This window comes from Alligator mississippiensis, chromosome 13, assembly GCF_030867095.1.
Source record: "Alligator mississippiensis isolate rAllMis1 chromosome 13, rAllMis1, whole genome shotgun sequence".
In the NCBI taxonomy this organism is placed as follows: domain Eukaryota; kingdom Metazoa; phylum Chordata; order Crocodylia; family Alligatoridae; genus Alligator; species Alligator mississippiensis.
Genome location: NC_081836.1, coordinates 20,615,283 through 20,643,166, shown reverse-complemented (window position 1 = coordinate 20,643,166; position 27,884 = coordinate 20,615,283). Strand labels below are relative to the sequence as shown.

The 27,884-nt window shown below is 46.3% G+C and overlaps 1 protein-coding gene across 1 annotated transcript in view; it reads right to left on the bottom strand.

Annotated features, from left to right (window-relative positions):
* IL20RB (interleukin 20 receptor subunit beta) overlaps nt 1-27,884 on the bottom strand; it is an 81,729-nt gene that overhangs the window by 28,649 nt on the left and 25,196 nt on the right. Inside the window, exons 2-4 of the mRNA XM_006258621.3 lie at nt 14,248-14,374; nt 12,716-12,906; nt 3,684-3,808 (exon numbers count right to left, since the gene is read on the bottom strand). Coding sequence (XP_006258683.2) covers nt 3,684-3,808; nt 12,716-12,906; nt 14,248-14,374 — 443 coding nt within the window. The remainder of the gene's footprint in view (nt 1-3,683; nt 3,809-12,715; nt 12,907-14,247; nt 14,375-27,884) is intronic.

Genomic DNA, 27,884 nt, shown 5'->3' with positions numbered 1-27,884 from the left:
GACAGCAGCACACCGTTGGCACTTCCAGCAGCACCACTGGCACTTCCAGGTGAGTGCAATCGGCTGTGGGGGGGACCACATCTCCTGGCGCCCCCACTCCTTAGCTAGCACTTTGGGGGGGGCACCAGCACTCTCACCTGCCCTTCCTGCCTAGGGACACTGGCTGTCAGGGGCTGCACCAGCACTCTCAGGGGATGCATGTGCACCCCCTATGTGACGTCACTGCTAAGATATGAAATTAAAAAAAAAAAAAAAAGGCTGCATTCACCTATCTTTGTGGTAGGTTACTATCACATTTTTAGCACCATGGGAGGGTGTTGGAGCTTTCTCCAGCCTCTTTGAATGCCAGCCTAGTATTGCAGTACTTCCAGGCCAAGTACCTATTCTCTCCTTGGGGGAGCAACTGCCCACTTTTTAAAGGCCACAAAAAAAAACAAAAAATTGTTCCCATCAGAATGTTTTCCTAGTGTGGTCTATGTGTTTTACAGTCTTGCTCAGTGTTGGCTGCATGTCAAAGTGTTGGCTGCATGTAATCAACTTCATAGTTGGTTTCCATTGATAAGCACATGCTGCTGTGACAGCAGTTTAGTGATTGACAGTGTATTTAGTGAGAATTCCTTCCCTGTGATTATAAGACAAGGTGCTTTTTCCCCCATGCCAGCTGGGGAGAAAAGCCTTATCTTTTATTCTAGTAAACAGGGTATTCTATATCTGTGCCTGTCTTACAGATCTTGTGTTATACTGGGAGAAACATCAGAACCAAACTTCACTGGTGTTTATTATTTGTGTGTTCCTGATTTTCTGGGTGCTGCATTCAAAAGCTCATGGTCTAAGCTGCAGAATAACTTATCATGCAAAGCTGCAGATGAAGCCAGATTCAGATAGTTATCCCTTTAGCAAGGTGATGACACACAGTTTAGAAATTCTTGAGGCTTTGGGTTCTAAGCCTGGCTCTATGTTTGTATTTTTGTGTGATGTATTCAGCCACTACAACATAAAAACCTCCAAAAATGATGCATTTCCAAAAAGAACTAGTCTTGAACTGTCTTTCCTATTCAGGTTCCAATATTATGACCATCATTGCGGCATACAATGCTAACCCCACATAAAACTACAGTTTAAAAAATGATCTTGTTGATAAACCAATTGTATGGTACATATAATTGCTTAGGAACTGGCTGAAGAAGAACTAACCTGGCCTACCTTGGCAAAGGGGCAAATCAACCTTACTAAGCATGGATAGGAATTGTGGGGACAACCATTCTTCTTCTGATGATTGTATTCATAGATAATATCAATGCAAATCAAAGGGGGCAAAAGGGTGCAAAAGCCCCCATGGCTCACCAAAAGCATATGGGAATGTCTCCTAGCTAAAAAGGAGGTGTACACCCAATGGAAGGGAGGCGCCATCACCAAGGAGGATATGCCTTGGCTGCTTGGGGCTGTAGGGGGTCAGTCAGAAAGGCCAAGGCGGAGATGGAACTAGCTACCTGGATCAAGGATAAGGAGTCCTTTTTTATATACATAGGGGGTAAAAAGAAGGTACCAGGTAATGTGGGGCCTCTGCAAGACATGCTAGGAAATCTGGTTGTTGCACCAGATGACAAAGCTAACCTATTTAACAATTTCTTTGCCTCCATTTTTCTGAGCAGGGACCGGGTCACCTCCCCCCCACGGGGATCCCCGTAGGTCCCAGGGGAGGCGCACCCAGACCTAGGGTCAGTGAGGACCTAGTCAGGGAACTTCTGGAGGGACTGGATGTATTTAAATCAACTGGTCCTGACAATCTCCACCCCAGAGTACTGAGGGAATTAGCAGAGGTCATTGCAGGACCCCTGGCATGGCTCTACAAGCACTCATGGTGCTCTGGTGTGGTGCCAGAGGACTGGAAAAGGGCCATTGTGGTTCCCATTTTCAAAAAAGGGAGGAAGGAGGACCCAGGAAACTATAGGCCAGTTAGTCTTACCTCATTCCTGGGTAAGCTTTTTGAGAGAATTATCCTGGCGCATGTCTGCGAGGGGCCAGCAGGGGAGGTTATGCTTAGGAGTAACCAACATGGGTTCATTAGAGGCAGGTCCTGTCAGACCACTCTGGTGGCTTTCTATGACCAGGTCACAAAATCCTTAGATGCAGGTGTAGCAGTGGACGTAGTCTTTCTGGACTTTAGGAAGGCTTTTGACACTGTCTCTCACCCCATTCACATTAAAAAACTAGGGGACTGTGGCATCAACACCTACACAGTCAATTGGGTCACTAACTGGCTGGAGGGCCGCACCCAGAGAGTGGTGGTGGATGGGTCTTATTCAAGCTGGAGGGATGTGGGCAGTGGGGTTCCGCAAGGCTCCGTCCTCAGGCCCACACTGTTCAACATCTTCATCAGCAACTTGGACGAGGGGGTAAAAAGCACCCTATTCAAATTCGCAGATGACACTAAGATGTGGGGGGAAGCAGGCATGCTAGAAGGGAGGAATAGGCTGCAATCAGACCTAGAGAGGTTACAGGGGTGGGCGGATGAGAACAGGATGGGTTTCAGCACTGACAAGAGCAGGGTACTGCACCTTGTGGGGAAGAACCAGCAGCATACCTACAGGCTGGGGAACTCCCTTCTCATCAGTGCAGAGGCAGAAAAGGATCTTGGAGTCATTATTGATGACAAAATGAACATAGGCCGACAGTGTGGGGACGCAGTCAGGAAGGCCAACTGTACCTTGTCATGCATCCACAGATGCATCTCAAGCAGGTCCAAGGAGGTGATCCTCCCCCTCTATGCGATACTGGTCAGGCCACAGTTGGAGTACTGTGTCCAGTTCTGGGCACCGCACTTCAGGAGGGATTTGGACAACATGGAGAGGGTCCAGAGGAGGGCCACTCACATGATCAGGGGGCAGCAGGGCAGGCCCTACGAGGAGAGGCTAAGGGACCTGAACCTGTTCAGCTTCCACAAGAGAAGGCTGAGGGGGGATCTAGTGGCCATTTACAAACTAGTCAGGGGGGACCAGCAGGCACTGGGGGAGTCCCTGTTCCCCCGAGCACTACCAGGAGTGACTAGAAATAACGGTCACAAGCTGGCAGAGGGTAGATTCAGACTAGACATCAGGAGGCACTACTTCACTGTCAGAGTGGCTAGGATCTGGAACCAACTTCCAAGAGAAGTGGTGCTGGCTCCTACCCTGGGGATTTTTAAGAGGAGGCTAGATGAACACCTTGCCGGGGTTGTTTGACACCAGTAATCTTTCCTGCCATGGCAGGGGGTCAGACTTGATGATCTGCTCAGGTCCCTTCCAACCCTACCAACTATGAAACTATATGTATTATGGGTTGCTAGGTTCCACACATGAAAAGAACAGAATACACATTAGTCTGGATGACTTTTATCTCATTAAGAGAAAAAAATAAACCCAGAATGAACTTTGTAAATAAAAATTTTAACCATATTTAACAATAATTTTTAACTAATTTTGTCTGAGAATGAAAATAACTCACTCTATGACTTCTGGAAAATAGAGTGCAACAAGACAGAGAGTACTCCCATTCTAGTAGCATAAAGTTACGGTTGTAATTGCTACAGCATGGTTACAGAAAAGGTGAAGGGAACATTGATCTCCAAAAAATATTCTGTGCCCTCTCACTTTGACATGCATGATGTTCTCCATTCTTATGTAGAAAGCAAAGGCTAGACTCACCGAACTTTCCTGCCCATTCTTCCAATAGAGTATGTGAAACTGAAAGGCTGGCCCCATGTCTTCCAACTCTACCAGTAAATGATACCCATCTGCAATAACTTTTATCCTGGGAGGGGTGAGCAAAGCTGTCAACAACACAGAAACAGTACCATTACAACCACCAAAAGTAATCCTCTTTCTCAGCAACTGTCATCACCTAGTACCGGCAGAAAATTACATCACATAATGAAACACAAAACCTTTCATGTATAGCATAGCAGCTAGTTGCTTAATTTGAGCACTTAACCTTAGTTTTCTTCCCCATCTACCTTACCATTTTTGTTATGTTTCTAGAGTAACAGCAAAACCTTTGAGGAGGAGGGGAAATTTGATTCTTTCAGCATGTACAGACATTTAGCAATAGTTGAACTATATAGACTGGAAATGCTTTCTTTGTAGTGGAGGACCTATTTTGCCTATAGGCCCCATATTAGAAATATCAATAAAACCAGCTAGGGAGGAAGGGACAGGAGGCTGAGAAAAGCAGATCATATCCCAGTCCTGGGCTGCATAACTTTGGGACAGCATTGGATTTGCAGTATCATTCAGGGATCCATAACCATTCCTTGCAGGAAATGGCAGGTTTCCTGTTGGACACTGGCAGTATTCCAGCCTGCAAGGGGCTGCTTGGGGCTGCCAGGAGCGGGATGCAAGGAACACCACATGCATGTGTGCTCGTGCACACATGCAGGTGGCTGGGAATATAGTCAGGAAGCATGGAGAGCAGTTCTCTGCAGGTAAGTCTATAGGGGGAGGGGGAAGGAGGTATAGGAGTGTAAGGGTCAGATTGAGGCCTCCACAGTGACAGAGGGAGTGGGGCTGGGGCTGTGAGCACTGCCCAGCCAGGGTAGTACATGGGGCCTAGGGCTGGGGCACTACCCAGTCCCAGGCCCCATGGAGAAGGTTGCAGCCATAAGCGGCTCAACCAGGGGGCAAGGGGGTGGTTGCTTACTGCTCAGCACACTCCTGGGGGGTATGGAGGGCATATGCCTCCCAGATTTATGCATAGGGCAGGGGTGGATGCAGGCTACCTGCTGTGGACTGCAGGCTCCCTGCCCTGCTATGCTTCTCCCAGGAGCCCTGCACTGGCTGCACTGCCGACTGGGAGGGTGGGGGAGGTGAGAGAGGCAGGCATGTGTCCCCCCTTTTTACTTTGAAAAGATGGTCACCCTAACTGAGTCCCAGCACTGAGGGCCCTAAATTCACAGTATGTGCTCAATTGCACCTTCTAGTACACTCCCGAACCAGAAATACTTCAGTGAGACAGCCTTAGACCCCCTGGAGAATGAAGGCTTGATACTATATGCTCTGTACCTAGAAAAGTCCATGTTGGCCTAAACTTGAGGCTAGTGCATGGACTCCTCCTACCTACATTTTGGATTACATGAATTAACTCATAGGAATGAGCACCTTCCTAGCACTTGTGGACCCTCAGACATTACCCTGGCTGCTTCTGCCTAAAACTGGCTCTCATCCTGAGCCTTAATTAACAAGTATTTGTAGACCTAAGAAAGATGTTGTAGCCACAATGATCCAGAAATTATGCAAAAGGCAAGAATTTCTTAGTGTGATATCTTTTATTGGACCGAATATGTAGCTGGGATAGAGCTAGACAAGCTTTTGAATTCATGACATTCTTCCTCAGGTCTGATCACAAGGACCCAGCCACCTAGTTTATGCTCTGCCTGGCTTCTTGTGATCAGACTGAGTACAGTTACACATGCAGTAATGGACCTTAGATACTGTGCATTTAGTTTAGCACTTCCTTAATAAAGTACTAACTAAATGTGAAGTACCAAGGGTTACTGCACAGTAGCTCCACTACATGATTATTTAGTGATGCTTACTTCACATTAGCCTGATAACACTGTGCAGTAGGCTATTAGCATGGTTTATTCTGTAATGTGTTACTGCGCAGTATTATTAGGCTAATGAGCAGTAAGTGTCTTGTGTAGATGCACCCACTGAGGAAGAATATTTTGCATTTGAAAGCTTGTCTAACTTAATCCCAAATAAAATACCTAGTTGGTCCAATAAAAAATATCACTCTAAGAAACCCTTGCCTCTTAGGGAAATACTTATCATTTCTTTCTCTGACATTGTTTTCTATTGCCCTGATTCTCAAGCATGTGGCTCTCAAGTGGCCCTGATGGGAATTAATCAGGCTGTTCCCTGTCAGTTGTCTGTGACTTTTATAGTCTCTTTCCTGTATCTAAGTACTATTGTAAATTATTTGTTTCTTGCTTACTAGAATACTCATGGCTTGTTCTGATTTCAGATTTTCATTTCATCAGTATTATAGGAGTGAAACATGAGCAGAATATCATCACTAAATACTGAAACAAACATGGGAAATTCACAGCTTGTGTTGCTGAGTGTGAGATCAAGGTATTAGAACAGGGGTTGTCAACCAGAGGTACACTTACCTCTGGGGGTACTTGGGAGGGCGGTAAGGGGTATGTGTGGGCAGGTGGGGACAGAGCACCAACACCTCCCAGGAGCAGGGCCAGGAATGGGCGAGGGCAGTGGCGCCCCTCTGCGGGCTGCGCAGGCACTGCCTGGCCAGCCAGATGCAGGAACGGGAAACTTCCACCATGCTACTGCTTCCCACTACCCCATGCTGCCACCACTCTGTTCATTTTTTAGTAAGTGTACCCCCCAGCTCTGAGTCCAGCCATGCACCATGCCCCCCCCCCCCCCAGCTATGCGCCACACCTCACCTCCTGGCCACTGGGGGTACACTTACTAAAAGAAGTTGAAAAAACCTGTATTAAAAAGTACCTCTAAGTTACTGCTGCAGACTCTGCAGTCTAAAGTTTTCACACTATGCATTTTGGCTGTAGTAGCTGAAAATGTCATTCAAGTCCACTCCAGCAAAAGAAGGAGGGCATCTCTAATAGTACAGCCAAACATACTCCCCTGTTACAGGTTTCAATATCATGCAATTCAATGGTAAAGTCCTCAATAAATTTAGATGGGCCATGAGTGCAAAGTAATTATTACAGAATGAAATGCCTATCCAGCTATAAAAAGAACCAACCACCTATAAAGTTAGTGCTTGAAAAAGTGTAACAACTCTGCAACTGGTTTCTATCCAGCTTTCATTTGAATGTGTAGCACTATTAGAGCAGTGGTGTTTGATGTAATTAGTTCTACTCCCACTGCTGTGATAACATAAAAGAAAGTGCACACTGAGCAATGTGCTAAGTGTAGATTTGAGTCACATGTGCAGTTACGCCATAAATGGAAGGAGAAGAGAATGACTTTTCATGTTTAAAAATTAAGGTGAGAATTTGAAGAACATATTACAGGTTCCCCTCACCAACCACGGTTTTGAATACCCACACTTAATATTTTATTTACCATTTTGGCTACCACAGTATACAGTTTTGAATAATCAGGGTTTTCCATGGCCACACATCAGCCCACCACCTGCCATTTTCCCATAAGCCTTGTGTCTTGCTAACCACAGTTTTGCCAGCCACGGAAACTTCCAGGAACCTAATCCCAGTGGTTGGTGAGGGAAACCTGTGGGGTCACGCAGGCCTTGTTCAATCTGTGTCCTGTTCTGAGAATGTGTTTACAAGTTACAGTCATCATATGCTAACTTTAAACAAGGGCCTACCATTCTTTAAAGATACCACTGTGCTGTGATAAATTGCATGTGTGGGGTTAAAGCACTCTATAACATTTACAGCTTTGAGCTGTAGCTAGAAGGCTAGAAAGGAGGGGCACAGCTAGGAGTTGACAAGTCTGGTCCATTTCTGCCTGGCTTTCTAGCAGAAACACATCCACCCAGCCCCAGCAATCAGAACAATGCACCTACATCCTGCTTACCACTAACCAACTTTGAGGTAAGCAGACTATTCCAATTTTTCTCTGAGCCTAATCTGCATAGAAAATGAACTGTTCCAAATAGGAGATTTTACCACACCTTCAACTCTCCTATGAAATATGTACTTTTATTTTTACCCAGGAGAACTTTTACAATCTTTTCTCCTATGCCTGAAGAAAGGTGTTTGTGCCTGAAAGCTTGCAATTAAATAATTTATTTTTGCAAAAATCTAGTTGGTCTAATAAAAAATATCACCTCTACCATGAGTCCTGGTAGATTCTTTTTGCTTCTAGACTAATACGGCCACAACCTGAATACCTTCCCTCCCATACACATACACAAATACACACAGCCCCAAACCAAAGAACACACACAAACACAATAGACACACAGCTCCAACCTCCAACACACACAACACAAACAGTATAAAACAACACACACTGACACAGCACAGCACAATGCATAGAGAACAGAACACACACTTGCACAGCAGAAAGCAACACACACACAGCACAAGAAACAAAATAGCATACCACAAAACAACACATTCACACAACACAAATTGGACAGCCTTAACCCCTAACAGAAATAGACATACACCGCAGACCCACAACACACAAACATTCAAGACCCTGCAACACAAACACACACACAATTACAACCCCCCACACAAAGCCCTAACCACCAGACACACCACAAAGCCCAACAAACTCAGGCACTCCCACTGCACAACACACACAGCACAACCAAAACACACATACTCAAAAAGCCCCAGACTCCAATACACACAAATAGAGCCCCAATCCACAACAGAGACATACCAGGCCCCAACACTCTACATGGACACCCCCCCCCCACCCAACACAAATACACACACAGCCACAACCTGCAAGAAACACACACAGACTCATCCTAAAACACACACAGGTATTTCACAATGCAAACACACAACCCCCAGACACAATACCAATCCCTAACACAAAACCACGTACATCTACATCCCCCAACACGCACAAAGACATCCACAGCCCCAGCAGCCAACACACAAACATGTGTGCATGCACACACACACACACACACACACACACACACACACAGAGTTACAGCCCTCAAAACACATAACCCCCAAGACATAAACACACACAACCCCAACCCTGACACAAGCTCACAGAGTCACAGCCCCCCAACACACACATGCAAAGACCCAAACCCCAACAAAAGTGCAAAGCACCAACCCCCAGCACAAAACTTCTGAGGGCCTCAACCTCCAAGAGAAAAGCAGAGTGCCTACCCCCAACACACCCACACAGCTCAATACTTCAAGACATGCACACATGCATAGTCAAACCCCTCAAAAATGCACAGCCACAACCCAAACATGTATGCACAGCTCCAAACACTAACACACACACAGAGGCTCATACATGCACACCACCCCAAACCCTTGCCACACAAACAGCCCCAAACTGTAACACAAAGCCCCAAGTCCCAAAACACAGAAAGTCCCAACTCCTCTGACACACACATAGCTACCAATACATAAACACAGCCCGAGCCTCCAACACAAACCTATATGGAGCCTAATCCTGAAAGGCAAACACACATCCCCAATACATACTATACACGCTAGGGCTTTGCGAAGCTTCAGTCCCCAATTTGATTTGATGGAGATTCAGCCAATTCAGTGGCCAAATCTCTGAATCTGAATCGAATCAGGAGACCCTTTAATCTTTTTGAATTGAATCTGAACCCTCCGAATTATTCAGAGAGATTCAGCAATTCAGACATAGACACAGCTTTAAATGTTTTTCTACATACCCCAAGGTACCAGGCGACTTGTGAATGCTGAGATGCTGGGGCAGATGGAGCATCCCACAGGAGCACAGGAGGCTCCCCAGCATGCTTGGCAGCAGACCCAGAAATGGACCAGAAGTGCTTCTGGGTCTGCCGGAGAGTGTTCTGGGGGGCCCCTCTGGCTCAGCAACTGGTGCCTCTTGAGTTTGGGGGGGCACCCAGGGTCCCCCTGCAGCTGATCATGGAGCCAGGGGGGCATGGGAGGGTCCCCCAGCTTGCTCCCCAGTGGGCCCAGAAGTGGACTGGAAGTACTTCTGGTCCACTTCTGGGTTCACCATTAAGAACACAGGGGGCCCCTTGCCCTCCTGTGGGACGCTTCATCCTCCCCAGCATCACAGCATTCACGAGCCGCGCCTGGTACCTTGAGGTATGTAGAAAAAACATTTGAAGTTGTGTCTATGGCCAAATTGCTGATTCTGCAAATCAGCATCGAATCTTTCAGATTTGGATTCGGCCAAATCGAATCAGGGACAGTGATCTGAATTAACAAATCGAATCACTGCCCCCAATTCAGGCCAAATCCAAAGCAGAATTGAATACGGCCCATTTTGCACACCCCTAATACATGCACAGAGACAGCCAGAACCCCACAACACATGCATACAGTCCAAACCCCAATACAACCAACACACACACACACACACACAGAGCCACAATCTCCTATACATGCACACACCATCACCAGCACCGGAGACACAGAGTCCAATCCTCTGACCCACAAACACACTGAGAGCCTGAACCCTCAACACACATGGACACACATGCACACCACCCAAAACATGCAGACACAGACATAATCTGCAAGATGCACACATAGCCCCATCCCCACCATGCACACATACAGCCTTAACTTCCAACACACACAGTACCTCTGATCCCAACACATGAATAGAACTCCAATACACAAAAAAAGCCCCAAGCCCCGACACAAACCCACACAGTGCAAACTGCCAAGACACACACACAGCACCTACACTGAACAACACACACAAACACATCCCTCAACACACACAGAAATAGTCACAGCCCCAACACCCAGCGTGCACACACACACACACACATATAATTCCAGCCCCAGCCACACACAAGCCAAACACCAAACACGCAGCCTCAATCTCCAGCAGATGTCAAAACACACACAGCCACAACACCACACATGCACACACAGACTTCCACAGCAACGACCCCCCCAAAGCACACACACACAGCTCCAGCCTGACCCCCACACATAGCTCCAAACCCCAACACACACAGAGCCCTAAACCTCTGACACTGGGTGATTTTACATGTGTTCTTGGAGTGTGGGCGGGAGGATGCTTTAATTAGAGTGGATCCAAGAGCTGCTATAATTAAAGTGTCTTATGTACCAGTGCCCTATGCTTCAAAATGATGGCAGGGCACTTTAGCTCATCGAAAAAGCTTTAGTTAAAGCACCCCTGGTGCCATTTTGAAATGTAGGGACACTGATACAGGGAGACACAGAGGCTGGTTCGAGCACCCTAATTACCACACTGTAACTGACTCAATTAATCAAGTCTGCTCCAATGCCATGCAATTACAGCACATCAGAGCAGCTTCCCTTCAGGTGTACAGTCCCCTCACAGACACACAGAGACCCAACACCTACCGCACATATGAATGTAGTTCCAAGCCTGAACAGGCACACACACACATCCCCCCAAATCTACACAGATATCCACAGCCCCAACTGCCAACACACACCCCCAACACCAAACACACACACAATCCCCGGTAGACACCCAACCCTAACCTTCAACACAGACAGCCCCAACTCCCAAAACACACAAAAACATAAAGCCCCAAGCAGCAACACACACAGAGACAGTCCCAAATACTAAAATACACAGCAGCACAGCACACAAACAGCAAATGCATAGCAGAACACAACACAGACACACACACAGCACAGTACAACACACAAAACACAATACACTCACACGGAACAACACAGCACAGCAAACACTTGAACAGTGCAACCCAACAGAGCACAGCAAATACAAACAGCTTAGTACAGCACAGCAGAGCACAAAGCACACATGCACAGTGCAGCAAAGCACAACACAATACACACACTCGCACAACACGGTAGCACACAGATTCCCAGAGCAATACAGCAGAACACACATACTCACACAGTACAATGCAGCACAGCACAGCACAATACACACAATACAGCACACACACTCCCACAGAGTAGCAGAACACAGCACACAAACAGCACAACACATGCACAGCACCCACCCCCTTGCACAGCACAAATATACAGCGTAGCACAGCACACTCAATAAACAGTGCAGCACAGTACATACACATAGCACAGCACCCTGAGTGCATCACAACACATGCACTTGCACACTGCAGCACAGCACACACTCATACAGCCCATCACAACATAGCACAACATACACACTTGCAAAGCACAGCACACACACTCGCACATTGCAGCACAACACATACAGCACAGAACAGCACAACATCCACTCACTCACACAGTGCTGCACAGCACACACACATGCAGTGGAAACTAGCACAGCAGAGCATACACAGATAACTAACACAGTACAGCACACACACATTCACAATGCGCAGGAGGCATGAATAGTACAGCCAGCCCTCTGAAGAGAGCTCAGAGCTGTACACATCCCAGAGGGGATTAACCCTGAACACATACTCACACAGCTTCCAGCACAAGCTAATTTTAACAAAAATCTAACATTCCTTAAATTTGGCAGATGCTAATTGTAATATGTAAACACACCCTTTAAATTGAGCTACCTAGCACAACTCAAACATAATCCTCACTTGGTGTGGTATAACTTTAGGATGCCTAGTAGGTACTTAACATTTGTTAAGGAGCTTGAAATTGCAATCCTTCAAGTTTTAAATGCCCTTAACAAGATCTAATTGTAATGTTTAATCAGTGTAATGTGTAATTGTAATGTCACCTGTCCTTGCTTAAGCAGAAAGGTAAATTATTCAGTAATTTCTTATGTGTTAATCTTTTAAGAGATTTAATTTTAAAATAGCATTTGTTGCTATGCATTGATTTTAAGTCATACAAAGTGATTATTTAGTAAACAACAAGTAATTGGTCTGTTTGTAGCCATAATTAGCCATTACAGTTAAAATAGTAACTACATTGTAGCTTGTAGCATTTATACAATAGTACTGTGACTTGATTGCTTGTTTGAGCATGAATAAAAATTATTATTTAAAAAATGAACAGTTTATCATGCTTAGATGAAGTAGTGATATTCCTAACAAATGCAGCCAAGGAACTTACTTGTATTGCGATTGAAGAGACGTTTCAGGGTGCCCCACTCTGAACCCTGAGTACCAACATCTGCCCTAACACGCAGATTATAGGGCACAGTAGCAGAGATGTCCTCTGTCACATTACACTGAGTAACAATGATGAATGAGCACTCACTGATGGGAATCCAGCTCTCATTGGCATAGTATCTTTCATACTCCCTAGGGAAAGCAAAGAGATACCATACAATGATTTAAAATACATTAGTAGTTCTGTAATCCAACCCCTTAATCAGGCTATATCTTCTAAGGGCTGTATCAAGCATCAGCTTCCCCACATGTATAAGGGTGTAGGTTGTAGCCGTGTTGGTCTAAGGACACAGGCAGACAAGGTTCTTTGGGTGAATCTGATATATTTTATTAGACCAACTTAAATAGTTGGAAAAAATTATTAAGCAAGCTTTCGGGTTCAAAAACCCTTCTTCAGGCTAAGGAAGTTTCTGCAGAAACTTGAACAGTGTTTGCTGTGCTGTGTTGTTCTGTGTGAGCGTATTGTATTTTGCTGTGCTGCCTGGGTGCCACATGCACGTGTGTGCACGCACATGCATATGGCACCCTCTGTCCCCTGTATCCTGTTCCCCCCAGCCCTAAACAGCCCCTTACAGGCTGGAACTCTGCCAGCCTGCAAAAGGAACCTGCCATCTCCCATGATTTTCTCCTTTAATGTGAATGTGTAATGTGTATTTAAACATAGCTAACATTTGAATAATCAAATACTATTTCAGGGTGTTTGTAGACATGCTCTGGGGTTGGGGAGGGGCACATTAATTACAGTGATTACAAGAGCCTCTGTAATTAAAGGGCCCACAGTATCTCATGTATCAGCATCCCTGTGCTTCAAAATAGCAGTGGGGGATGCTTTAACCAAAGTTCATCAAAAGAGGTTTAGTTAAAGTGCCCCTGCCACCATTTTGAAGTGTGGGGATGCTGATACACAAGATTCAAAGGCTGCTGGAAGCATGCTAATTAGCACACTGCAGCAGACTCAATTACAGCATGTCAGAGCAAACAGCCTCCCTACACATCTACTACACTCACTCTCAGTGTTCTGTACCTAAGCGGTATTTATGTAGTACAATTTTTGGCACTTACACAGAGTTTAGATTCTACTTCCACTTACATTGCTATCACCTGCATTATGCTGGGAAATATAGATTTAAATCCCTTTTGTATGTGGTGTAGGTGGCCAACCATTTGGTTAGTTAGCTAAATCATAGGAGGGTCCTGTTCTCCCTCTGGTATCGATCACCCATTAGTCATGGGATTTTCCAGGACTGCTAGATTATTGTGCTTGATCCAGAAGGCAGCTATGTTGACTACGCTCAGTTGGTGTATGGATGCTGTGTGTCTGCAATGTGCCAAAAATAGAATCCAAAATTGTGTGCCAAAAGTAGTACTTGCATGTATGTGTGGAAAACACTAGCATATAATGGAGACAACTTTAATGATGTAAACAAGTATAGTCAATGCAATGTTCAGTGGAGAAAAAAAAATGAAATTTACCCCTGAAACTCAACAGAGTATCTCACAGTTTCTCCAGGGATGATCACCGGACTCCAGGTTAAGAAGTGCTTCATATTGGTGGAAAAAATAGAGATATTTTGAGGAGCTGGCAGCAGAGCTTCTTTATCTAGGATTTCCACAAAAAAAGTAAGAAAAAAGCCCTACATATTACAATTTGATAAATGAATATCACAGTTTAGGAGGATTCTGGAATGTTACACTCTGAACTAATGACTATACTTCATCATTTACTTTTGTCATTGACACTCAAGAGTTATGAAAGCATTTAACATTAATTAGACAGGCTGAAATGATTAATGATGAGAGGAGCACAGAACACCCAGGTCAGCTTGGCTTTTTAAAATAAAAACCATGCATCTTTGTTATTTAAGAGTTATTGAAGCAGATTCATAAACCAGTAAGTAAATAAAGAGAGCAGGTCAGGGAAAAGACCTGAAAATTTCAGTTGAGTCAAACATTACATTTCCACATTTTTGGAAGGAAATTTTGAAGTAACATTTTGTTTCACTATTTCATTATTTCACTGTATTTTAAATAAAAATATCAACACAATCTGTATTTTCAGATATTTAGTTTATTAAATATCTCTATTTTCACATCTCCACATCATGACAGAATTATTACATCACACTTTGTATTTCCATGCTTACATTCTCATTTATCACCCATCAATAGCTAATGCTTCTGTCATCCCACAACAAAAACAGTAACTGAAACCAAAACATTCTCTTTCTCTTCCCAGTTCATGTATGGAGCTGTATGTCTTTAACTAGCATCTCTTTGTCACAAAACACCATGTACCATCTCTTCCTTTTCTATCTCTCCTCAGCCTTTTTCCTTTCAGATTTTCTTACACCCTTGTTACTTTCCAACACAGTGTGCTAACCACCACTCCACCATTCAGATATTAGGTAGTGCCTATGGTTACCGTATATCCAGTTCCAAAAAAGAGGACACCTGTCAGGGGGACACCTCACTCCCAACCCACATTCCCCTGTCCCTGCCACTGCCCCTCACTCCCAACCTGCATCCTTCCATCCCTGCTGCTGACCTTCACTCCTGACCCAAAGTTCCCTGCCTCCCCCCCCCCCCGACCATGCTAGTACCCCTTACTCCTCACCCACAGTTTTCCACAGCCCCCTGTCCCTGCTGGTGCCCCTCACTCCTGACGTGCAACCCTTTGGTGCTGCCAGTGCCCTGCAATCCCAATCCACAGCCCCTCACCATCTGTGCTCCTCACTCCCAAGTCACAGCCCCTCCAGCCACACCGGTAACTCTCACTCCCAACCCACAGCCCCTTGCCCCGCCACCCCCAGGCCTGCTGGAGGGGGCTGCTGGCAACCAGGCCAGAGCATGACAACTCCAATTCCTTTGAGCAGCAGCAGAGCATGTCTGGCCCTGGCATGGATTGAAGGGAAGAAGAGGGGAGGCCTGTGGCACCCCCCCCCCCCCACCCTGGGCTGGGCCTCCAGTACTGCAACAGATGGCCTGTCCATGCCTCTCCCAGGTGGTGTTTTCTGGTCACCTTGACCCTACAACCATGGGCACTGGCCCTGGTGCTGTCAGCCCAGTCACGGAGCTCTCTGCTGCCCTCAAAGAGCCCCACTTCCCCTTTCCCCGTTGGAGGATCAGGTGCCTCCTCCCTTGCTCCCTCTGTCCTGCCACAGCCTCAGTTCCTGGATAGTTTCCTCCAGCACTGCCATGCACCCTCCCCCTCACACACACCCATCCACTCCACACACCCCTGACATACACATATACAAATGTATGTAACCCAGGTGGTACTCAGAAAAGGTACCCCCTCTCCAATTGAAGGGATTTAGCAAGTGCTAGTATACTGTGGGAGGGGTAGCCGTTTCCCTCCTATCCCCTATAGAGTAGAGCCAAGACCAGTTGGAACTTAATCATATATGGGTTTAATAGGGTTAACATGTCATATCATGTTAAGATGTGACACAGGTGGGGAAGGCAATGGGTGCAGGAGAACAAGAGGGGATTCAGTAAAGGTAAGGTACACATATACATCTAGGAGAGACAAATCAACAACAAGCTTGAGTCGCAGGGTTTCACAAAATTTCGGGCACAGATTCAAGATGCAGGCACCCCAGAGGGGGGAAGCCCTTCAATCCAGTGAGTATTTCCTTTCCCCAACACCTCACCCTCTCAATGCCTTAGCCAAAGATTGAACCTGGTGCTCTCACATGGTAGATGAAAGCTCTACCACTGAGCTATCAATGACTGGGCAGCTGTCTGGGGTTCCAGGCTCTCACCCCTCTGGGATCCTCCAGATGTCATCTGCACTCCAAGCAGCCTGGCCTCACACTGCCAGGGGGCAGCTTGGGGCTTGGATCCTCCACATACCATCTGCATGCCAATCTGCCTGGTCTCCCAAAGCTTGAGCCACCGTCTGCGGCCTGGGGCTTTGATCCAAGCAGGGGATCCACTGTGCATGCTACTGCTGCTGAGCTGAGCCACTGCTTGCAGCTTGGACCCTCTGCTGGCTTCTGGGCTTCTGTGGGGCAATCGCTCCACCCCCGCTGGGCAGATCTCACCAGCTCTTCAGGGCCCCTCCTCTTCATTCCTCAGTGATCTCTCCCCTTTTTATCCCCCTCCAGGTGGCTGGTGGGACCAATCAAGCAACATGAGAGGTGAATCTGCTCTCAGGTCCAGCTTCCCTACCTGGCCCCTGAGTGGCAGGGGGCAAGCCTTCTCCTTTTCTGGGGCCTGACTGGTGGGGAAAAGGAAATACTCCCCCCACAATCATTTTTGAACTTTTCAAAACATCCAGGCCAAGCAACCACCAGCTAGCTCATCACACACACACACCCCCCAGACAGACCTCAAACCCTGGTCCTCCAATCCCCACTTCCCATAGACTTACCTGCATCCAGCTGCTGAGGCTGTTCCCAACACCCTGCCTGGCTGTATGCCAGCCTAGTGCATATGTGCACACACATGTGGTGACTCCTGCCTCCAATCACTCTCCCCCCTGCTCCCAGCAGTGGAGCAGAAAAAAATCCTAGACATTTGTTCAGATTTCAAAAAGCAGCCTGAATAGATATCAGAGGACCCAAAAAGAGGACACGTCTGGGAAAATGGGGACATATGGTAATCCTAGTAGTGCCTTCTCTTGTACTTCTTTTGAAGCTAAGCATTGCATTTAATAATAATTGGAAAGCATGGGTGGAAGGGTATACAGAGAACATTTGGCTTCACTGGGAACAGGCTCCAAGACAGAACCCAGAGCTCTCTCTTTATGAGGGCTAACAGCCAAAACACCAAGCCTCACACACTCTGACTTTCTTGTTTTCCCTGGTCCCACTTTTCATCTTGCGGCTGCCCAGGAGACCAGTTTTAAAAGAAGTGCTGGAAAACATAGCTAGTGCATGATCTGTGTTGTGGTTAAAGTCCTGTGCTAGGAAGTGAAAAATTGCATGTTCAAATCTCTTCTGAGCAAGGGGGAACTAGAATCTGGGTTTTTTATTTTCCTGGGTAGTGCCTTCCTACTCAGCCATTGTGGACAGATGACAGAAATGCCCTTCTCCTCTGTCCAACATTTTCTAGTCGTGCATTTCAGCTAACTATGTTTGTCAGGCCTTAGATGCCAAACAAAAGTTGCATACATGTAGCCAGGGGCACATGTATCCTACTCCACTTACCCAGTCTGCATGGGTATATAGTCATCTACATGCCGAGGACTTATGCAGCCAGAAATAAAATTTCATTTGTAAATAGCCCAATTCTCTAATATTCTTTTGACTTCTGATTATATCCTCCAAAAATTTGCAAACCTTTCCAGTTATATATTGTCTGTAAACTTGACCAGGAAGCTCTTTAGTCCTGCACACAATTTATTAATAAATATGTTAAACAGATCTAGAACAGTCTCTCCAGAACAGGGCCTCCAATACTATGCCATTTCAAATCAACCAATAATAAGGCTTGGAGGAACCTCAAGTATCATGGGGTGAAAATGGCTTATGTTAGCTTCCTCAACAGGGAAACATGGGGCATTTTTACATGTTCTCTGTGACCGTGGGTGCTTTAATCTGAGTAGCTCTGAGAGTCACTCTAATTAAAGTGCTGCAGCATCTCATGTATCAGCAACCCCATGCTTCAAGATGGCAGCAGGGATGCTTGAACTAAAGCTCATCAAACAAGTTTTAGTTAAAGTGCCCCCTCCACTATTTTGAAGTGTGGGGACACTGATACATGAGACATGGAGGCTGGCTGGAATGTGCTAATTAGCATGCTCTAGAAGACTCAATTAATTGAGTCTGCTCTGATGTGCTGTAATTACAGCACACTGGAGCAGCCTCCTGGCATACCTACAGGCACCCAGCTATGTGTAGGGATAAAAGTTATACTTTGAACACATTCTGTAATTTAGAAGAGTTAGGAATTGTGAGATGGTCCCTCAGTTAGGGAGTAACCAGTTAGAGACACTAAAGGATTGTAGAGGCTTGTCTACTGTCCTACAGTAAAATTTGTTTAGTTCATCTAATTCATTCCCAGTTATCTTCATTGAACCTGATGATCACTACATGGTGTCAGTACTGGTGAATGACAAAGAAGTGAAAGAATTTGAATTCCAGACTAAAAAAGAAGTTGGAAACTGAGAGCAAGTGGTACAACACAGCCATATGGAAAAACAAAGACCCTGTAATGAATCTTCACAGACATATACTCTAAATAAAAGGACAGTTAGTCATAGAAGCATTGCAACCTCCACCAGCCCTTCTGTTATCAGGCAATATGGCAGAGAACTGGAGGGCATTCACAAAACGTTTTGCATGGTACCTAGCAGGCATAGGGGCATAAGACAAAAAAGATACAGTCAAATCCCCAGTCTTCTTGCATATCATGGGGTGCATCTACACATTCACTAATGTGCCATAGTTATTGCATATTAAGTTTAGTACTTGCATAACCAAGTACTAAATCAGTTCACAGTAACTGATGCTACTGCACAGTAGCACTGGCACATGCATTTTTACGGATGCTAACTGTGCAGTAGCCTAATACTACTATGCAGTAGTATATTAACATGGGTTTTGCCCAGCATGCTTTTGTGCAGTGTTATTAGGCTACTGCACAGTTAGCATCTCATGTAGATGCACCCATGGAGAAGAAAGTTGTGGCTATTTATAAGACCTTCACCTTTGCAGAAGGGCAAAATATGAAGTTAACTGTAATAATTTCAACATTTGAGGAGTACTACATGCTAAAAAAGAATGAAACCCTTAAAAGGCACAGATTTTTTTATGTGCAAACTAAGAACAGGACAAAGTATAGATCAATATGTTAGTGAACAAAGAGATTGAATAAGAACTGTGCTTTTGGGACCTTGGCAGAATCTATGATTAGAGATAGGATTATTTGTGGCATTGCAGACACTGCATCACAAGAAAGGCTATTGGGTGAGGGAAATTTGTCCCTAGAAAAGATTAAACAAATCTGAAGGAAAGCAGAGACTTTGAAAGCCCAGGATGAAGAGCTGGATGCACCACAAGGGGTTGTAGGCATGGAAGAATATGGCCAGAAAAAGTCATTTCATAAGGTGGAATTTTCTGCTGGTAGGAAGCCAAACTATAGGATGGGGTTTTCCACCGGCAACGGACATGCTAGGAGAAAGAGCTTATAGGTGCACATGCAGCAGCATGTGGAAGGCAACATGGGTCTAAACATTGTGCTATATTTGAAAATCTGTTATAACTGAGGGTGCTGAAGGAACTGGCGAAGGAGATTTTGGAGCCCCTGGCAATGATCTTCATGAAATGGTGGGAGATGGGTGAGGTACCAGAGGACTAGAAAAGGGCCAACATATTGCCCATCTTTAAAAAGGCAAAAAAAGAGTATCCAGGGAACTACAGACTAGTTAGCCTCACCTCAACACCCAGGAAGTTACTGGAGCATATCTTAAGTAACTCATTTTGCAAGCATCTGGAAAGGAAAAGTTGATCACAGCATAAATTTACTAAGAACAATTTGTGTAAAGCAAACACAATCTCTTTCTTTTACAAACTAAGTACCAGGGTGGGTGATGGGAATGCTATGGATATAGTTTCATAGTTTCATAATTGCTAGGGGCTGAAAGGGACCTTGCAGCTCATCGGGTCCAGCTCCCCTTTACTTGGGGAGGAAAGACTGTTGGAATCAGGTGACCCCAGCAAGATGAGCATCAAAATGCTTTTTGACGATTGCCAGGGTGGATGGCTGTACCACTTCTAGGGGGAGCCTGTTCCAAACCCTCAATACTCAGCTTGGAAAGAAGTTTTTCCTTAAGTCTAGTCTGAAGCGATCCTCAATCAGCTTGTGCCCATTGTTTCTTGTCCTTCCCTGGGAGGTCTTGGTGAATAGATGCTCCCCCAAGCCCTGATGTATGCCCTTGATATACTTATAGCCTTCCACAAAGTCCTCTCTGAGTCTTCTCGTCTCCAAGCTGAACAGTCCCAAATCTTTCAGCCTCTTCTCATATGACCTGTTCTCTAAGGCCTCTATTCATGCATGTGGCCCTCCTTTAGACTCTCTTGAGCTTTTCCCCATCCTTCCTGAAGTGTGGTGCCCAGAACTGAATGCAGAACTCTAGCTGTGGTCTCACCAAGGCCAAGAAGAGAGGGAAAATGACAACCTTAGCCAGTGGTGATGCATAGGGAATGCACAGGGTTGCATGTGCACCCCCTGAGTGCGCTGGTGCACACCCTGACTGGCCACGCTCACTGCTTCGGTTATTGGGGGGGGGGGCAGGCGGGAGTACTAGTGCACCCCCTGCAAACGCTGGCCAATCGCTGCAGCTGCTCCCAGAAGTGGCTGCAGTGATTGGCCACAGCGATTGGCCATCATGGGATTGGCTGTGGGGGTCCCCCAGGGAAGCAAGATCGGCCACGAGGGCTCCCCACCCCCCCGGTTAGCAGGATTGACCACAGGGGGAACGCCCCCTGGTCGGTGGGAATGGTCACAGGGGGGCAAGTGCACCCCTTGACTAAGGTGGCACCAGTCGCCCATGTCCTTAGCCTTGCTCGAGATGCCTTGGTAGATGCATATCAGTGTTTGATTAGTTCTGCCAGCTACAGTATCACATTGGTGGCTCATGTTCATTTTGTTGTCAGTCATGACAGCCAGGTCTCATTCAATTGTGGTGCTAACAAATGTAGCACTGCCAAGCCTGTAAGTGTGCTGTGGATTATTTCTTCCCAGATGGAGCACTTTACTTTTTTCTGTATTAAACAACATCAGGTTGAGGTCTGCCCATCTCACAAGCCTGTCCAGGTCAACCTGTATATAGTCTATCTAGACTTTTGACAAGGTCCTGCATGTCACAAACAAATTAAAGAAATGTGCGCTAGACAAAACTGCTATATAAGGTAGATAGACAAGTGGCTCAATAGCTGTAAGAATGGGTAGTTATAAATGGATGCATATCAGGATGGCAGGAGGTTTCCAGTGGTGTCTCACAGGGCTTTGTTCTAGGCCCAGTGCTGTTCAACATATTCATTAATTATTTGGATGCTGGCAAGTTTGCAAATAACATGAAATTGGGAAGTATTGTGAATGTGTTGGAGGATGAGAGATCAACTCAGAAGCATCTTGACAGACTGCAAAACTCATCTAGAGCTGACAGGATGATCTTGCTGAGAAATGCAAGATGCTACATCTTGGGAAGAATAACCAAAAATACAAATATAAAATGGGTGACACCTGGCTGAATGGCAGCACTATGGAGAAGGATCTGGGAGTCCTGGTAGATCACAAACTCAATACAATTCAGAAATGTGATACAGTTGTACAAAAGGCAAATGTGGCTTTGGGATGAATCAATAGAAGCATTAGGTGCCATTAGACACAGGAAGAGATAGTGTTTTTCTACTTGGCACGGGTTTGGCCACATCTAAAGTATTGTGTGCAGTTTTGGGATCCACATTTTAAAGAGGACATTGAAAAGTTAGAAAGGGTCTAGAGGCAGGGAACAAAAATGTCACAGGGCTTTGTTTGTGACATGCATAAAGAAGAGGAAAAACACCTTTTCTCTCTTGCTGGAGAAAGGAGGATGCAGACCCATGGCTTGAAGTTGCAGGAAATTAGTTTTATACTGCATACCAAGACAACTCTTCTTTGCTGTTAGAACACTGAGATAGTGGACTAAACTGACTGGACTGGAGGTGTTTAAGAGGAGGTTGGGCAGCCACTAGCATGGGCAACTGGTGCCTCTTGAGTCTGGGGGGGCACCAGATCACTGATTGGGGGGGGGGGGTCTACCAGCAGCTGATCATCGACTGGGGGGGAGAGGTCCAAGCAGTACATCACCAAGCCAGCGATGAAATCAGAAGTGCACTTCCACTGGCACCTCCAGTTTTGTGGCTGGAGGTTCCAGAGGGTGCATGGCCAATCTCAGGGGGTACATGTGCACCCAATGCACCCCCTATGCATTGCCAGTGGCCACTGGGGATGATCTAGGTATAGCTATGACTATGTTGTACTATACATATTTCATATACTTCTGAAGTTTCTTGGCTGTGCAACCCTCTCCTCTCCACTTTTCTGCTACTGATGTCAGGGTGCATTGAAGCCTCCCTCAGAGGCATTGGCTGTTGGCTACAGCCAAGGCTGAGGTTTTTGACTGGGGTGTGCCAGTGCTTTTGGTGGAACTTAATCTGGAGGATCTCAGCTAGAGGGACTTGCCTTGCCTTTGACCAGGGTCAGACCAATTTCTGTATTTGAGGTCAGGAAGGAATTTTACCCCATTCAGATTGGTATGGACTGTAGGAGGTTTTGCCTTCCTCTCTAGTAGGGGGTGTGGTCCTGTTTCTGGGATCTCTTAAGCATATATTAACCACCTTGCAGCAGCAGGATATTGGCCACCATGGCCCCCTTGCTTTACTGTGGCAGGTTAGGGTGTCATGTTTTCTGTTGTGTCAGCAGTTTTACTAAGAGGTTAGATTATGGATTTCATCGATTTCATAGACATTAGGGCTGGAAGGGACCTCGGAAGATCATCGAGTCCAGCCCCCTGCCCAAAGAGCAGGAAGTCAGCTGGGGTCATAGGATCCCAGCAAGATAAGCATCCAATTTACTCTTGAAAGTGTTCAATGTAGGTGCTTGAACTGCCTCCAATAGCAGGCTATTCCAGACCTTGGGAGCCTGGACAGTAAAGAAATTCTTCCTTATGTCCAGCCTGAAACAGTCTTGCAGTAGTTTGTAACTGTTTGACCATCGTTCCCCAAGATCCTGTTGAACACCCCTGATAAACTTGTAGGTGGCCATCAGATCACCCCTGATCCTGCACTTATGCAGGCTAAAGAGCCCCATAGCTCTCAGCCTGTCATCGTAAGGTCTGTTTTTCTGACCTCTGATCATGCACGTGGCTCTTCTCTGGACTCTCTCAAGCTTCTCCACATCCTTTTTTGAATTGCGGGGCCCAAAACTGGATGCAGTACTCCAGCTGTGGCCTCAATGGAAGAATGACATCCCAGGATCTGCTTGTATGGGATTGTCCTACTTCAGGCAGGGCATTGGACTAGATGACCTATGGAGGTACCTATTAGGGTAACACTATGTGGATGTTCGGGGAGCATTGAATCTGCAGCTGAAACAAGGCTTTAACCTGTGGCTAGCAAAAGCTGCTAACCACAAGGCAGAATGATATCTAAGCCAGCCATTTGCTTATGCTAAGTAACCATCTTAACTGTGTCAACCATTTTCTGAGGAAAAAGCAGCAAGTGAATCTGTGTGAGTCTGTGTGCTGTGAATGAGATGACATTTTAGGAATGTGGAAGATGGTACAGCCTGAGACTAAAAAACAGACTGGAATGTGAAAAACAACATGTAATTGGTAACAGAATTCGAGATGAACATATGCAAAAAGGTGAATGATGATCGATAAAGAAGCCTCCAGAAGCTTTCAGGTTTTGGTCAAAGTCCGCCCATTGACTGAAGAGCAGGAGTCAAGGTCTTAGACATGCACTCATAGCAAAGGAAATGTAAATGAATGAAATGCATAGGCAAGTCCATGCTAAGGAAGCAAAAATTAAACAGAGGTGGAGATTGAGATGGGAGGAGAAATGGGTGGAACAGAAGGAGGGATGAGGTGGAGTGAATGTTAAGGAGTATAAACCAAAGTGTATAAATGTGGGGAAAAAAAACTATTGTTCAGGGCTGCTCCCTGTGTTCATAGACTGGGTATCTCTGAGGGAACTCGCCTGTAGCTGTCTCCATTCTAAATAAAGCTGTTTCAAGCAATGTGTGCTGATATTTGCTCCCTGCTTGCTCTGGCTAATGAGTACCAGGATCCATGAGCAATTGGACCATCATTTCCGTAGTCTTTGGGCACTGCATGGAGTTGGGGTCTAACAGTACCTTCGCAGCCCTCTATGTTTCTGTGGTAGAATGAAGTAAAACCAATAAGAATAACTGGATTTTGCCAGTGGGAGTGCATGGGACAACAGTATATTTTACATCTTCACTAGAGCAGCGGTTAATATTTTACCACAGATTAATATAGGGAATTTAAAACAGAGATCAAAGATGAGTCCATCAAGCATAAAAATAAGTGGCTATTGAGGAACAAATATACCAATGAAAGGGAGGTACATTGTTAGTATTCAGTATAAAAATAGGGTGTATAAATATCCATTTATTGTGGTACTTAAGGTAGTGACACCAATTTGTGGTCTGACAGTATAAGACTTCTCCCCCGTCTGCCACAGGGGCAGACAAAATATGGCTCCTGGGCCAGATCTAGCCCACCAGGTGATTTCTTGCAGCCCACAGGCAGGTGCCTACTGATTAATTGTATCTGGCCCAGCTCCAGGGTGCCTCTGCTGTGTTTGCATGGGGCTGAGACCTGTTCATTCACATACGAGCAGCACACACTGCACTTCCACCCTCTGCCATGGGATGGCCCTGACCCCATCCCTACAGGAAGGGAAGCAGTGGCAGCAGATGGGGGAAGGGTGGTGGGGGGAGAGCAGCAGCAGTGGTGGGTGGGTGGGAAGCATGGGCAGAGGTGAGGAGTGGCAGTAGGTGGGAAGGAAGGGAAGCAGTAGCAGAAGGGCAGTGGTGGTGGGCAGGGTTGGGGGAAGTGGCAGCAGTGGTGGTGGGTGGGTGGAGGAGGGGTAGGGGGAAGCAGGGTGTCAGGCAGGGTCAGTGATAGTGAGTGGGAGTGGAGTGGCAGCTGGGTGGGAGTGCAGGGCAACAGGAGCATGGAGACCGGGGGTGTGGGGCCCACCTGGCTCCATCACACGGGGCTCCACAGGGCTCATATCCAGTTCCTTGGTTCTGCACCCAAGCCACGCACCTCCAGGGGGAGCCCTGCATGATAGAGCCAGCAGCCCAACCCTGTTCACTGCCATGCACAGGTCATGGCAAATGGCAAGGAGCTCTGTGCTCTAGAACTGGGCTCACTCCGTCCCTCTTCCTGCCACCAAGCTGAACCCCATGAGTTCCACTGTTGGTTTCATCATGCAGGGCTCCCCCTGACAGCATGGGGCTCAGGCATGTAAGCCCCACATGATGGAGCTGGCAGCCCAGCCACATATAATTCTGGGACCGTGCACTGCCTGTGAGCTCCACCTGCCATGGGTCCTGAGCACCCTGAGGTTTCACCGCCTGTTGCTGCCACTGGTGGCCAGGGGCTGTGTGCAAAGTGGAGGCATATGTAAGGAGGGTGTGTTTGTAACAGGTGATCCCACATACACCCACCACTCACACTCACTACCATACACATGCAGGCAACCCCGCACCCCATGCACATCCCACACCCAAAGCCCCTCACAAACCCCATACACACCCACAACCCCAAACATCCACATACCCCACCCATAGGCTCCCCCACCCCACATACTCATGCACCCACAGCTCCCCAGAAGCCCCATACTGACCCACTCTTACCCCTCATGTCCCTCTATACCACCCCACAATATACAAGAATAAGACTTAATTTTGAGCTATATTATGTAGTGTACCTCTATGTATAGTATGCAAATACACACAAATAAAAAAAAAATTTTTTTAAATAAAATTAAAATATATTATTGCAGATGTTTGATTTTTAATATATATATTTTTTTTCCCCCGATTTCAAGACGGTAAACCCCTTTGCCAAAAGGAGTACTTCCAGGGGCAAGGGGAGGGACTTCTGGCAGCAAAGGTCAAAGGTTAGGGACAGGACTTCTGGTCCCAAGATGGCGACCGGGGGGCAGAGCTACCCTTGTGGCCCTTGACAGCTCACCAAAACTCATTAAGTGGCCCTGCAGCTGAAATAATTGCCCACCCCTGGTCTACCATTTAAAGCTCAGGTAGCTCCTGCTGTGCAGTCCTTGTTAAGCGTGGCTATCCCAGTTAGAACTAATCATGGCCAGATGATCTCCAGCCCCTTCCCTCTGAGTCAGAGGTGGGCAAAATACAGTCTGTGGCCAGAACTGGACCACCAAGGAATTCTATCTGGCCAATGGCAGGTCCCTTATCCCTGCCAAGCCCAGGTATGGGTGGTGGAGGGTGGCATCCCAGGCCATGGGATGTGTTGCTGCTCCTGCTGCCCCCAGATCCATGGTAGGTGGGGACAGCAAAGTGGGTGGACTCAGCTTCCTGGCAGCCCCCACAGTGACAGCTCACTCTGCCCAACTGTCATTGCCAGTGTCTCCACCATTGACACCAGACCTGGCCCCACTGCACAGGCACCCTGGCCCCTCCAGCCCACACCCACAGCCAGGGGTGAAAGATGGAGCAGGTAGGCAGGGTCTCCATGGAGACCGACTTGGGACCCCCACAGGCAGGATGTACTTGGCTGGGCAGATGGGATGGGGCTGTAAGCAGGTGAGGAGCAGTATCCAAAAGCAGGATGGGTGGGAAGGGTTAGGGCCAGGATCATGGGGTAGTAACAGTGCTGAGCCCAGGCCACATGTCCCTTCCCATGAAACCATGTCCACTTCCCACACATCCCTTTTCATAAAACCAGATAAAACTGTCTCTAGTGGGTTATGGAATAGAGAAGATTCCACACAATTTACTGATTCGTTTTGATGCACTGGCTGGGGGAGTAGTTAGTTGATTGCATGATTTCACAATGATTACACACTTAATTCATACAACACAATTTTATTTAAAAATTCTTTGCTACACATATAACACTGCTTAGCTTTAAGAAATACCACAAACATTAAGAACACAATAATTACATATATCAGAAACAATGCTCCAAATGCACTTCCTTCCCAAACAATGCTATAAGAATTAGTATTACAAAAACAACTACAATTACAACCAAAAGTTAAATTTGAATCAATACTATTATTTTCATAATATACTTACAATCCTAGAATTGCAAGAAGCCAAACACCTAAATATGGTTTCATTCCTCAGTAGTACAATTTAATGGGTTGGCCTCAGTAGTACGGTTCAATGGGCTCACCTCAGCAATACGATTCAATGGGCTGGCCTCAATACTGATAGGACTAAGTCCCCTTCCTTCAGTCCCTTCTGGGCGCTCCACAGCTTCAGCATGAACTAAGAGATTCGTGTTCACGGAGAGGGTGGTTCAGGTGATCAGTCTGATCTGGTCTACACTTGCGATTCTTCCTTCGTTGTTCTGCAAGTGAAGTTTACCTCCAAATTGGAAGAGT